A 15,170-nucleotide genomic window follows, 5' to 3' on the forward strand; every position below is an offset into this window, starting at 1 on the left:
TATGAAAATCATTCAAATTTTTTCTTTTCGCCATGGTTAACTTAAAATATTCGGCCTTACGTCCTTCGCATTTTAAAAAAAAAATAGAAGGCCATTTACACGCTTTTATTTACATTTACAAAAACATCTCAATGATATTTATAATTGGGTTTAATATTTCTTGTTTATTTATAATTGGTGTTGTTTATTACACAATATAAATGACAACAGAAACAATATTTCTTTCTTTCTCCTGATCATCATAATAGTAATAATACAACAATCATAATAGTAAATACAACAGCATATTATAAAGAATAAAACTGTAAATATCATTTATATAAATATTTTCAGCAGGTCAGATTTCCCAAAATGAATTTTTTTTTTTAGAATATTTTTTTTTTTTTTTTTTTTTTAAAAAGAAAAAAAAAAGCTATATAGTCTTTATAAATTTAGCCAGTAATAATTTTTTAATTATGGTTGAAGTATATGTTGCATATAGTGTGATGAATAAGCTTCCTGTTTCACGGCAGTATTGAAAGTGGAGCTGCTTTTTCGTTTTGCAGTTTTGAGTAATTGATATCAAAAACACATTAAATTTATGCAAAATTTACGAGATTCATCATACAATATCACTTTCTCAAGTTATCTTCAGTTTTATTCTAATTTTATTCATAAACTCGAATTTTTGAAATTGTGTCCATAATTCATTTAAAACTTTATTGAAGAAAAATGTGTGGGTCTTTTTTTCTCTCTCTCTAAAATATGTAGAATGCAAGGCTGAATAATTCATATAAGACATGTTTCCGCTTAGCGATACATGATGCAGAGCTGGTATAGAACTTGGCTTACTTGAATACATGACCGAACAACTTAGGCTTTAAAGACCGTTTTTAAAAGATCTATAACTTTATACAAAAAGATTCTGCAATTTAGAAGAAAATACTTCTTTTTTATGAGCTGATAACTAGTTCAACTGAAATTAGGGTCAAAAAAAAAAAAAACGTCACATCATTAGTTTTTAAACCCGATTTTTTTATTATTTACCTTGATACATTTTTTTTTTAAATTTACACATTCGTAGAGATTTTCTCTTCTGAGATGGCAACTTTATCTAATAAGTGTAAATCTACATAAAATTAAAATTGAGTTTCTTAATTCCGAATAAAGATGGGTGACATTGCTTTTTCTAGAATTGATCTATTTATAGTGATCTGTGGTAAAAGAGGACAAAAATGTTGCATTGAATTATGCAAAATCCATTTTGAGTTTTTGTTGGTTAGGCGATATTGCCAGTTAACCATCGATATTCGTACGTAATAAAACCATTTATATTTTTAATTTCCCTTTGGAGACTCATTTGATTCAAGAGGATCTCTTTTTATGTTCAAACTTTTGATTTAACGTAAAATTTACTAATCCAAGTGCCTAATTCGAATGACCAGTTGTCATGTCCTAACAAAATTGGAAATTTTGATGAAATACTTTTTGAAGTAGTCCCCCAAATGTGGGAGAACTTAAATTTTTAACTACTGAGCAGGCAGTCACTTTCTGCTCATAACTGAGATAACTCTTAAGCGAAATCTTAAGCCTAAAAGATTGAGCAGCCCCCAAGAAGCCTGCTGAGGTTACTGAGGGCGTCAGGTTTCAAATTCAGAAAAATATTGATGCTTGGGTGTTGACAAAAAGTCACCAACTTTGGTGTCAAATTGAGCAGGTGTCTTTTGAGAAGCATTAGGCAAGAAAATAAAACGAAAAACACAAGTTCTCCTTTCTTGTACTTAACCGCAAAAAAAGTTGAGAAAGCATCAAAAAATTATTCAATAATGGAAAAGCATTCTGCCACATTAATCATTTTTCATTCGACTAAGTAACTCATTAGTCTGCAAACAATGGAGGAATACAAAAGCTTATCTTAACCATCCATCTAAAAACCAGTAAAAAGTGACTTCATATAATACATAAATACCTTAACTATCCCTCCCCTAAATACAGGCAACAACATTTTGGGGAAACTTTAGTTAAAACATTTGAGACAAAAAAGCAAGCAGACCCCTTTATAATTATGCTAACAATAACAGAATAGTTTTAGATTTTATTTCGTTGAATATCAGACTTTATAATCCCAATTTTGTTCGTCGCCAGTGACGTCTTTTAGCATTATATCTAGATAACAAAATGTAACTCCATATAAATATAAACATACTACTTTAGAGTTTTATTTTTGAAAAATAAAAAAAGTCCCTACCTTATGGTGTTACCAGTTTTCATTCTAACCCACTGTGGAACTGCTCTGTTTTGATTCATTTTTTTAGCGAGCCTCCGCTTGATTATGAATGTTTTGTGTGAACTCTATAAGAGATAAAAAGTATGCTAAAAATCTAAACTTGATAATTAAAACTTTAATGAGCATGCACTATCCATAGTAATTTTAAAATATTTAACAGATTATTGATTAGATTACCAATAGCTGAAATTTAATTTTTATTCTGGGTACATTTTTCTTTCCTTACATAACTTTTGACCTCAATTTTCTTATTGAGAAAATTTAAAAAAAATTTAAAAAAATGCTTTTGCAAAATACTAAAACATTTTTAATAACTGATGAAAATAGGGTTGAAGCAAATATTTCTATTCTGCATAATTTGAGTTATTGCGCTCAAGGTGAAAATGTCACTAGAGTTGCGCTGCAATCCTAACAAAGCTAAATACTAAAAGATTACATAGCACAGAGCTTGTGTCAACACTGTTTACCAATTTAGCTTAAACAAAAATTGAGAAAATAACTTTTCAACTTGAACAAGCTTAATTCTTACTATAAAACCAAATCTGGTTTTTGAATTTTGTTACATTTTGTCATTAAACAGTTGCTAGTCAATATATATTAACATCTTTAAGTTTCTATTGGTTAACTCCTAAAACTCTTAAAATAACCTCAAAATCATTTGCCTAGCTTTAAATTTTGTATAACTAGTTAGCAGAAAGACTGAAATAACAAAAGAAGAGCTGCCAACTAGTTTTAATATAATGGAAGATTTTAAAAATTTACAAATCTTTACAAACACCAAAGTATTCTTAGAATCTTAGTCTAATAACCAAAATAGTTAGCATATTTATATAGAGTGGCAGACATGCCATGTTGAAGCCAATAAACTGTTAATACTTAGATTTTCAGTTAAACTTTAAGACCTAATTGAGAGATGTTGACTTACCTATTTTGAAATAATCTGTATAAACTGATCATAGGCAATTAAAATAACGAAATGTATTAAGTATAATCATCCTTATACATTTTTTGTCTACTTTGCTTAAAAAAAGTAAAAAACAAACTTCTAATTTTCATTTGAACATATCAACTGAGCATATAACTAAAATTAAGAATTTAAGAGAGTAACTTTCACAACTGCCTGGAGTTGGGAAAATAGTGAGATGCGAGTTGATTATGCCATAAATATCAAATAATTATATTATTTGTTTCTGACTTTACAAATTGAATTTTTATAGTTTTCTTTTAAAGCCAAAGAGAATGTATGAAAGCTTAAACAGGCTGTGTAGTAGTCAAGAAAAAGAACTTAATGCTTCGTTTATCAAATAATCGCAAGATCATACATGATGAAAATGAAAGGTTATTGACTATAGATTAAAAAAGCACATTGAAATGCCTACATTGATTCAGTCATGAACTACAATTTTAACAAACTTAATCGACTAAGTTTATATTTTTTTAAGGATTTATTAGAAGAATCTGAAAATATCATTTTAATAAGTTACATTAGACAGATTTAGACAATCTAAAATTTTAAAATTCAGACAGAGAAACATGGAAAATTATATATTTCAGTGCAAGGTAATTATCATAGTTGGTATTTTGAAACAGTCAGCTTACCATTTTCCACAATTTCCCGACTCAGGGACAACAGAGCGTAAAGAAATGGCTCATAAGTTCAAATTATCTTGTTTAGATATGCTGCCTCGATTCCACCGAAAATACCCCTCAGCTTTTAGCGTACGGGAGAACCCCCTCCTCTTATTTTTCTTCCCTTTATAAAATTGCACGAATAAAAAAGCGAATGTAAAATTGTCATAGGCTTTTTGTGTTTTGTAAATCAGAAAATTATAATAAAAATCACAATTATTCATAAATTGTACAAACGCTGCCATTTCAGCTTCTCAAATAATCGTGTAATAAATAAACTTTCAAAATGTCTTAACGAAAGCATGGTTTATGTGCAGAAGGCGACAATTGCAAAATTAGTTCTTTCAATCGTGATAATGATTTTGAGTTGATGAATGTGTGATAAGAGCAGAGTTCCTTAACCAACATTGATTAAACATAGGGGAAAAAATGCACTTGCAAATGGATCAAAGAATCTTTTTGGCTGTTAAAATTAATTTATGAAACCCCATTCCAACCTTAGTTTACGATTACCTAAACCAACGACTACGACTACGAGTCTATACAGGTAAGATGGTATTAATTTTTCATTTACTAACAGAGCTTGTTGATAAAAATGATATTTCAGCTGATTCGATCTACAACATCGATGAGACTGGAATAAACACATTCAAGAAACAGATGGAAGTCATAGTACCGAATGGTAAACACCAGATAGGAAGTATTGAAAATGAAAAAAAAAAACCACTGAATTGTTTTTTCACTTTTAATACTTCTTGCCGGGTAATTCACCACTGAAACATTTCTAAAGGCGTCTTTGAGTTGTGTTTACAGAGTTTAGTTGACAGCCAAGACAGCTTTTATACAAATTGATTTGTAATTTTGATTTCATACAAAAATGCTGTTTAGCATGCAGTTGTGTTGCATTACCTTTCAACACCAAACCACAAAGTAATTAATATATATCAGATACATAAAGTTTAAAAGGAAAAACAAACAAAAAAAAAAATTTAAGGAAATAAAAAGATGGTGAGAAAAAAAACAGCTTAAGAAACGACTTTTTAATGGATTATAGAGCAAGTTACGTTTTAATAATAATGGTATTGAAGCTTATAATAACTGGGTTCCTAAATTGTACCTCGATAATCTGACACACCGTAAACGATTTTTATAGGCAAATCAGTCATTTCGAAGTTTTTTTAGGATTATCCCGTAATCTACTTTGAGAAATTTCGCGGCAAGTATTTTAGCGGAATTTATTTTCACGATTAAGATCCTATTTTGCAAAAATAAATTCTGCGCAAGTAGAAAGTATGAGCGTGAAAATAAGTTCTGCGAAAATAGCTTTAATCTTCATTAATTTCTAATCCCTCGCACTGTGCCTTCTGCAAGTCAAACGTGCAATAAAGAAACCAACTAAAACTTCTTCCCTTAAATTGTTGTTCACAGTACAACGACTTAACCAGTTCTTAGATATTTATCATTTGGTTTAATATAGTGGCAGGCAACTAAGGGGTTTCTTCTTTAAAAGACGATGTAAGTGCATTTTTTAATGAAAGGTTTAACATAGTTATCACCACAATTTATTCCAGTGCTAAGTTATTTAATAATGCCAAAGCATATATTAAGTTGGCTGCTCATACTTTTCAAGGCTTTATGTATGAAGATCAAGAAGCTAAAAGGGTCCAACTTTCTGAATGGGCCACTGCATGTTAAACGAACCAAATTTTTATGTCCCACATGGACTACCTTAGACTTTGATGAAACCTGTTGGGGTATTATATTCCTTAGGTAAGAAAACCCTGAAAACCTAATCTCAATATTTTATGTGGTCCTTGAAATGGCTGTATAAAAAGGGCCATTTTAATGAAATCTACCTCCTCGAGTAAAAACTGTTTTTCCCTTTCCTTTTAAACTTTGTGGATATTTTTAGAAGAGTAAAAAACATAAAAACTGACTTTTAACATATTTTTATTATAGCAGACTAAACTTGAAATTTTCCTCATTAAACTGTAGATTTTTTAAAATTAAATTTTAAAATGCTACAACTCAAATTGAATGATGAACTAATCATGCTAGATCGACATTTTGAATAAGTTTAGCTGCTAAGAGCTCTAAAATCAAAAGTTAAAATCATTCTCTTAGATTTAAAAAAGTTGTGTCTTTGATTCAAATGGTTCGCTAACTATAATCGCATCGATTTTTTACTTAATTAAAATGGTCCACTACCTATAATTGCACCAATTTTATACTTGAAATTTTTTGTACACATCAACCGAAGTGTGTTTTTATCAGAAAATGAAAAAAATTAGTGTAGCCTCATTCATAGCCCCTTCAAATTTCTCAGGTTTTAAAAAAATAGAGAAAAAGTACTATGTGCAAATTTTTGAAACTATTGAAAATGTCAATTCAAAAAAGATACACCCAGACCAGTAAGTTGACCAGGAAATTAAAATTAATTAAAAATGAGGCGCCTATTATTTTTATGATATTATCACTAACATACTTTCTTGTAAAACATTTATTATAAATAATATTAAATTATCAATAATAAGATTGATAATATTTTATTTTCAGAGAAAGGAAAAGATCTTATGCTATCTGAGTTCCTAACTCTCGATGCTATTCTTCTTAAAGTTATATTAATCAATAGACCATTGCAAAAAAAATTACATGATGCACCCCTTCTATCTTGTTTCTTTTGGTAAAATATGAATGTATACAAAATTTTAGATCACTTGATGATGTTTTGACCCGCTTCCCAGCCCAAATAACTGATTTACTTAAGGAATCTTTATCTTTCCACACTAAAATTACGAAAAAATATTTGTAATGCGGTACGGTTTAATAAAAAGTGAAGATTAAGTACATAGTAACTGAAAGGTACAGTTACATAATGTAAATAATAATAAAAGTTCGCAAAACTATAAAATTGCATTGTAAATTGCATTTAAGTCAATTAATCTAAAGCTAAATAAAAACCAGGCAGTGGAAATCTTGTTAAGTGGTGGTGAACAGGATAACCACTCAGTTATTTGGGTTGGGAGGAGATTAAAACACCATCAAATGATCTAAAATTTTGTACACATTCTATTTTTGCCAAAACAAACAAGATAGGAGGGGTGCATCATGCAATTTATAAAAAAAAGATTTTTTGCAATGGTCTATTGATCAAAGAGTTATTAGAAATAAAAATCTATCATGATCAATAAAAATCTATGGATGATTTGGTTTAGAAGACAAGATTGGAGTTAGTTAAACTCTGGCGATTTGAAGTTGTTGAACAATAGCAAAAAGCAAACTTAGACTCTTCATCTTCTGTAATTTTTACAGTCCATTGAAAAAAAGATCAAAAAGTGGTATGATGTACATGTGATGTATATGTGATGTATATGTGATGTACAAGACGTTTGCAGAAAAAGATTAACCAAGAAGGATGAAATTGACAACAAAGAAAAGTCTAAGCTTCGATTGTTTGATATAACTAACTGCAAATGACTCATTCTTTTTTGTTATGAACCAAATTGTCTGGGATGTGAAGCAAAAGTTTACATCAACTTTACATGTGAAAAATTAGTAAAGATTCCCTTGATGGTTTAGAATTTATTCAAGCGCAAAGAATAAAAGAAGGGGAGAAAGCTCAAACTGTAATAGGACCAAAAGATTATAAAGAGATTACAAGGAAGCGAAAGTCAATGAAACAAGTCACTAAATATTTAGTGATGTTTTCATGTTCAAAAGCGATAGTGACAAAACTTAACATTATTTTTGTTTAAGAACGTCTATATGATTATGTATATGAACGTCTACATGATTGATATTATCAATGATTTAAAATCTACTGCTCGCGTTAAAATTTGATACTCAACTTTAATGAGGCTTTGTGATCGTACCAGGATTTCGATCATTTTAAAGACATAAAAAATACAAATAAACCGTTAAACAGAAGAATCCGAACCAACCCAGCTTAGACAATGGTCCAACATCTTTGGGTAAGTAAAAAGCTGTGGAGGAAGCTGGGGCACGGTTTTTACCTAGGACAAAAAGATTTATGCTCATTGAAAAGCTAAAGACCTGCAGACATCAATTATTCTCTTCTCGGATTTCTACCTTCTGAAGTAAAAACGAGTGCTTAAGACAAAAATGAAAGAGTTTTGAAGCATTCCTTCGGTTCAAGCCAATTATCTTAAACCTGATAATTATTTTTGGAGCTTCGTGTTACAAAGCAAATATTACCCAGCATATGCTTGCTGATTACCTAAAATTCTGGCCCAAAAATATCTAGCCACCTAACTCTCTTGAGCTTAATCCTTTAGACTTCAGCATCTAAACTAAATTTCAAACACAACCCGGTAAAAAACAGAACACTAAGGCTGGTTAACTCATAAGCTCAATATATATATATATTAGTGTTGCTACAATTTTGAAATTATTCTGTAGACTAAATCGACTAATGTACCTTTCAAAGTCGATCAAAATTGACTAATACATTTTTAGAATCGACTAAGTCGATTTAGTCGAAATATTTGAACAAAATTTTATCATAATCATATACTTTAATGTTGCTTGACAATTTATTGTTTAGATGCTATGAAACAAATAAAGCTCTAAGAGAGTAAACAAAAAAATCCACGTGGTATGTAATACTGTTATAATGACACGTGCTGCTGTTATATCAAGAGCATTTTCTTTGTTCAATTTTGTTTCATCTCATCTATTAGATGAATTAAAATTGAATAAACAAACAAAATAAAACGGAGGTTACTATCAAAAAGTAAAGAAAAAAAAAATACAGATGGGCATTTTATATCATTTTTCACAACAACTGAAGCAAAAAATTAACAGAAAATTTAATTAGTAAAAAATGGTAGCGTAGATAGGTGGGTGCAAAACTTTTTTTGGGGTTGCAGATTTATAAAACATTTTCGCATCCTTACTGAGTACCATAACACATTACTTGACATTTTTGTTTAAAAAGCATCAACTGGTTACTATAATGAGAAAAAGGAATTATTAATGAAGTGGTGATACATACAGTAAGCTAAGAGTTAAATCTATGTGATAAAGCAAGTTAGGTTCAATGTTCAGATATTTTGGCTGAATTAAAAAAACCGCTATGAATGATATTTTTACGCATGGCTCAATAATTATAAATAATTTATCTTTACAAGATAAACTACTTATAAACATATCTCTTTACTCATTGGTCAGTATCATAACAATATTAAAGATTGATAAAATTAAATCAAGTAAAAAAATTGAAATAAGGATATTAAGATGATAACCCGACTAAATCGACTTTTAATCGATTAGAAGGAGATCCATAGTCGATAAAATCGACTACTCGACTTTTCGAATAGTTCGACTAAAGCTTGACTAGTCGACTTTTAGTTGATTTACTCGAAGTCGATAACAACACTAACATATATATATATATATATATATATATATATATATATATATATATATATATATATATATATATATATATATATATATATATATATGTATATATATATATATATATATATATTTACAGCATTACCAGCCTAAATAATGATAGTTTGTAATACTATTTATTTTAGCATCATTAAATATTTATTGATAATTTAATAAAAGACATAAAAAAATATAATAATAGTAATAATAATAATAATAATAATAATAATAATAATAATAATAATAATAGTAATAATAATAATAATAATAATAATAATAATAATAATAATAATAATAATAATAATAATAATAATGATAATAATAATAATAATAATAATAATAATAATAATAATAATAATAATAATAATAATAATAATGATAATAATAATAATAATAATAATAATAATAATAATAATAATAATAATAATAATAATAATAATAATAATAATAATAATAATAATGATAATAATAATAATAATAATAATAATAATAATAATAATAATGATAATAATAATAATAATAATAATAATAATAATAATAATAATTGAAGAAACATTTAATAAGTAAGTGCTTGAAATACGTTCTTAATTGGCACACATATACCTGATAGTATCATGGGAATAATCAACTTAAAAAAAAAAAGTAGTGATTTTAATTAGCTTGTTTTTTACCGTTTTAAAACTCTGTTAAGTCATTCCATGGTATGGGGTGACTTAACACTGTTGTTTTATATCTAAAATTAGTAAGATATAAACACAAGATTTTTTGAAAATAAACAGAAGCACACTAAACTTTCCATATAAATTAATTTGAAAAGCCTTCTAACTATGCAATAGCCAAATGTTATTAGTCAATAACATTTGGCTATTACGTAGTTAGAAAAATATGTTTTCAGCATGAGAATCATAAAGAAATTTTACAACATGTAAACATTTCCCTTTTAAAGACTTTCGAAATCGTTTGCTAATGATCTCTAATTTTCTACTAAATATTAACGACTCATAAACCAATGATGGAAAAAAATTCAAAAAAATTTCTATGAAAACACCATATAACGTTTCTGCGAAAATCTCCTCACTGTGTAAAGTCATTCGAATTTATGGTACTAACATAATAATAATAGCATAAATACAGAAAAATTTTATAATAAACAAGATATTTTATATTATTAATATGCTTAATATTTTTTTTTTCAAAATCAATTTATGATATCATAAAATATAGAAGAATTCGTTATTGCAAATTTTTCACCAGCATATACAAATTGTTCAGTGTTAGAAAATGCCAACAGTTGTTAACGTCGACACAAACTTTTACAGTACCGAAGCAATTTTATAGAGAAAATTTTTCTTTAAATGGTGCTCCATATTTCATTACTGAGCGTAGTTAAAAGATTTTAACTTTTTTTCCGGATCTAAAACGAGAAAGTTCCCCTGCACTTTTGACCAAAGACTAAAGGCAAAATCTATCATTAGGTGATGATTCAAATGAAAAGTTCAGACCAAAGTAAATTACGTAGCAAATACTGACATTAATCAATCAAATCAAGTGTTTTTGCATGTCACATAAACTGAGTATTTTTCTTCCACAAAAATTTAAGCATGAAACAATTATTTCAACTTCAATTTATACACAGGATATTTAGAGTAAATGTAAAAAAACTATTTAAGAAAATATTTAAAGATAAATTAAGAAACATTAGTTATAAAAACAAAAAACCTAGAAAATGGACATTTATAGTTTCTTTGCTATATATTATTAAAGTTCACCCCACTTTGCCCAAAGTGTGGATGGAGAGGCACCAACATCAGATTTTTTAAAAAGAGAGCCATTTTATTACAACATTTGAGAAGGGCTGACTTCTATTGTTTATAACTATATTTATTTTTACTGTAAAAAAGACAAAAAATTACTTTTTCTTAAAAAAAAACCTTCATTAAAAAAAAAGAGGTTTTTTCTTCCGACATCTTCCTCATCTAGAAACTCATACATAATTTAACGAACCTATACGGTGTTATCTTCGTAAATTTGTTAGGAGAAATTCGGTTTTTGCAAAAAATTTTCCAACTTTATTTTATCAAAAAAAATAAAAAAAATAAAAATATTGTATAAATGATCCTTTGTTTTAAATCACAACTTAAGTCTTAGAATTTTTTTAACTGATGAGAAAAGTTATAATCTAAAACTGACATCACTTTGTGCTTCGATCATTTATAACAAAATAAATAGAACGTGTACCCACTTTTACAGTATATTATATATCAACCATTTTACAAATAAATTTGTCAAAAATCACTTTTCAAAAGACCAGTAATACTTTTACAAGATTGTGGTAAAATATGTGCTTGCCTGTTTGTCCACTGTAAGAACAACACCAATATAATGCTTAAGTAAAAATTAATTTAAATCTGAATAAAAAGAATAAAATTAAATAATTATTATATTAAGAAAAGAAAAGAAATCTTTTATAATTCCAGCACAAATAATATCACTAATAAACAAAATAAAAAGAGAAAAAAGAAAACAAAAACTACAGTACAAAGACAAAATATAAAAGATAACATTATAACAAAATGTCTTTAAAAAGAACATTAAAATCCAAATATTAAATAGAAGCTGCCAATTTAATGATTTTTGGTGAAAGCACCTAAAAAATCGATGGGCAGAGGAAAAATAATTGTAGAGTTTTTCTCTGCAGATATTGTTTGAAGTGTCTGTAAATAACGTAACTGAAGTGCGCTTGGTGACTCGCTTATTACATCGGATGCTTCTTTCAAAGCACGAGCCGCATTCATCTCACCTTCAGCAGCAATAACCTAAAATAATTCATACAATCCCACATCATTTACATCAAAACATCTCTTCACATTTAACAATTTTTTGTAAAAAAATTTATAACATCCTTAAATGAGAAACCAGAATAATATAATAAAGAAGTAAAGCACCTTTTGCATTTCAAATCATGAACTAAAAATGTTTTAATATTTTTGAAGATATTACTTGAGTAGTAGTAAACTTTTTACAAAAACTATCACATAGAGATTTTTTTTTCCTTTTCGTAAAAAGAACATCTTAACAAAAAGATTTTTACAACAATCTTTTTACAACAAGAAGATAAAGTAAGAACACAATGAATTCTTACTTTGGCACGTGCTTCCCTAGACGCTTCTGCCTCTGCAGCCATTGCTCTCTGCAACATCTGTGGCAGACGAACATCTTTAATCTCTACTCGTTCTACTTTCACACCCCATGGGTCAGTTGCATGATCAAGAGTATGTTGTAAGTTCTTACTAATGGTCTCCCTCTCCATCAGCACTTCACTTAGATTTTTTGTGCCCAGCTCGTTGCGAAGTGTGGTTTGAGCAAGCAACTTTGTTGAGCGACTAGCATCCTCAACATTACAAACAGATGCGATTGGATTGGAAACACGAAAGTAGATTACAGCATCTACAGCTACGGTTACACTGTCCCTTGTCAAGATTTCCTGCGGAGGCACATCAAAAGAAATGACTCGCAGGTCAATCTTAGTGTAGCTATCAATGCATGGGAGAATAAAGAAAATTCCTGGGCCTTTAGCCCCACCTTTAAGTAAACGACCAACTCGAAAAATAACAGCTCTTTCATACTCTTGCACTATCTGAATTTAACAATAACTATTTTTACAACATTTAAAAGATTAGGAACTTTTGACATATACAAAAAGTTCTCAAATCATAAAAAATATTGCTCCAATCAAATGCATACCTTGAGACAGAAAAGAAGCGAAAATGGTAAAGTGATTAAAACAATAAGGAAAGATAATATTGTTAACAACCAAGCACACACTCCAAAGTCTGATGTTTCTAGAGAAAGACTGCTTTTTATAAACAACATTGTTGCATCTTACAAATAATCTCTCAAGAGATAAGTGTAATACTTAAACAACATTGTTGCATCTTACAAATAATCTCTCAAGAGATGAGTGAAATACTTGAGCTTCTCTTCTTGTATTATTTTCTTTTTACAATGTTGCACTTTTTCATTAACTAGCATCCTTACATGTATAAAAACATTTACTAGATCAGTATATCAGAACTACAGCCTAAAACTGTGCTCTGAAATCTTTGTTACCTAATCTATGTTTTTACATTTTCTCAATTTCTTGAACATTAGTTATTATAGGTCATGAATATTTAGATCTATATAGGTGTAAAGGTTATTTTTATATGATATTTTGTCAATTTACCTCTCCCAGATAATTGAAACTTACCAGACTCAGAAGATATATTCATATTAGAATATTCTTGCTTATTGGATGAAGATGCCATTGTTTATTCTGAAACTAAAGACAAGTAAAAATATTGTTACACCAACAATCTTTTTTTTTTTAATTATATTTACTTATATGATTTTAACTTCTTTAATTTTTAAAAATTGTTTCCTTTAAAATTGTTTCCTTTCTTAATTACTCTATTGGCTGTACTATTTGTACTAATGTTTAACAGTCAATACCTCGTGAATAGCAAAAAAAAATTTAATGAGTTAAGCATGCAGAAGTATGTAAAATTAGTTTCTTCATTTACCTCCCAAAACCTCATAAGCCACAGATCGCTATAAATGGGTAAAATCGCGTTTTTTTGGTCTAATCTAAAATATTGTCAAAGTGGGATCATATATTGCCTGTTAACCACCAATATGCAATTTTCACTCACATAGCACTAAACCTAACTTATTTATGATCAAATAATGAGAAATCCATTCTGTTCTCAAGTGCCAACTACACGAATTGGAATTTCACCATTACGCAATGGTAACAATTGATTTCAAAATATAACTGGATAGCGAAAAAACATATTAAGATAGCGAAATACGGCAAATTTTTTGAAGCCACTTTTGGCTTCAAAAAATTTGCCGTGTTTCGCTCTCAAGATGGCGGCGGAATTAACGAACGGTTAAATGAAAATTCAAGAAACTAGTAATGAAGTTTTAAAAAAATCTTTCCCAAATTTTCATTTAAACTAAGTATAAATTTTAATTCTAGCTTGTTTAAATTTAGTATGTCTATTAGTTTTGAAGAAAAAGTACTTGTATAAGTTGACAATTACTAACCAGCTTGACAATGTTGTAAAGTTGGTTAGCGATTGTCATTTTAGACCGAAGAAACATAGTTATTACTAATAATAACAACTTATTAGGTTTAAAATTTTTGATTGCTAACCAACTTGCAATTTTTGGCAGCTGCTAATATAGTAATTTATTAATTGCTTGTGCAAAAATCTCTAAACTCAAATAATTAGCATTTGTTATATAATTTATGTACCTTCTAGTTTTTAACTACCCAAACCTGTGCGCTAGAAGGCTGCACAACTGCATGTTGGGCTGCTGAGTTTCTTTTTAAGATTAAATATTTTGGCAACTTGACAACGTGATATTTAATTTCTGTATAACTGGGGCCATAATATATAACAGTAAGTATAACAATATAGTATATAATATAAGTAAAAAATTTTAATTGATGATTTAAATATTTCTATATTCCAAAATTTATTAAACAATACGTTAGAAATTTTACTGTAGGGTGTTTTTACTATATACTTATTATAATTATTGATGTTTAAAGTTATAAATTTATATTTATCATGCATTTTTTGATAACATACATAATGTTGTTTGAATAATAAATCAGGAAAATTGACTCATTTATTAAGAGCTGGAATATTACAAAGAATAATATATAAATAAAATATTATATTGTTTAAAGAGATTTTGTATTTAATATTCTTATTAAATAATTTATCCATTAATTACCTTCATGTATTAAAATAATCCTAGAAGGAACACCCCCCCCCCCACCCCCCCACCTTGAGTTGTGTGTACT

The 15,170-nt window shown here is 28.2% G+C and overlaps 1 protein-coding gene and 1 long non-coding RNA gene across 2 annotated transcripts; both read right to left on the reverse strand.

Annotated features, from left to right (window-relative positions):
• Positions 1–2,062: 2,062 nt before the first annotated feature.
• LOC145181509 (uncharacterized) lies at positions 2,063–4,008 on the reverse strand. Its single transcript, XR_013845841.2, has 3 exons — positions 3,866–4,008; positions 2,228–2,331; positions 2,063–2,145 (listed from the first exon to the last, which is right to left on the reverse strand). It is a non-coding gene; the product is annotated as an uncharacterized LOC145181509 (long non-coding RNA).
• Positions 4,009–11,548: 7,540 nt separating this feature from the next.
• LOC145181067 (mechanosensory protein 2-like) lies at positions 11,549–14,099 on the reverse strand. The gene is made up of 5 exons (XM_080056056.2): positions 13,876–14,099; positions 13,563–13,634; positions 13,058–13,155; positions 12,456–12,950; positions 11,549–12,129 (listed from the first exon to the last, which is right to left on the reverse strand). Exons 2-5 carry the CDS (start codon positions 13,618–13,620, stop codon positions 11,938–11,940), a joined length of 843 nt encoding a protein of 280 aa, XP_079912182.2. The 5' UTR covers positions 13,621–13,634; positions 13,876–14,099; the 3' UTR covers positions 11,549–11,937.
• Between the last annotated feature and the right edge of the window lie 1,071 nt (positions 14,100–15,170).

This window comes from Hydra viridissima, unplaced genomic scaffold, assembly GCF_058129835.1.
Source record: "Hydra viridissima isolate aposymbiotic clone 2 unplaced genomic scaffold, HvirCarnegie_v1 scaffold_14, whole genome shotgun sequence".
NCBI lineage: Eukaryota > Metazoa > Cnidaria > Hydrozoa > Anthoathecata > Hydridae > Hydra > Hydra viridissima.

Excerpts from the sequence above, each read along its gene's own strand:
- LOC145181067 (XM_080056056.2), bottom strand. The coding sequence starts at position 13,620 with ATGGCATCTTCATCCAATAAGCAAGAATATTCTAATATGAATATATCT. Across the intron at positions 12,951-13,057 it reads CGCTTCTTTTCTGTCTCAAG|ATAGTGCAAGAGTATGAAAG; the intron begins GTATGCATTTGA and ends TGTTAAATTCAG. Across the intron at positions 12,130-12,455 it reads CTAGGGAAGCACGTGCCAAA|GTTATTGCTGCTGAAGGTGA; the intron begins GTAAGAATTCAT and ends GAATTATTTTAG.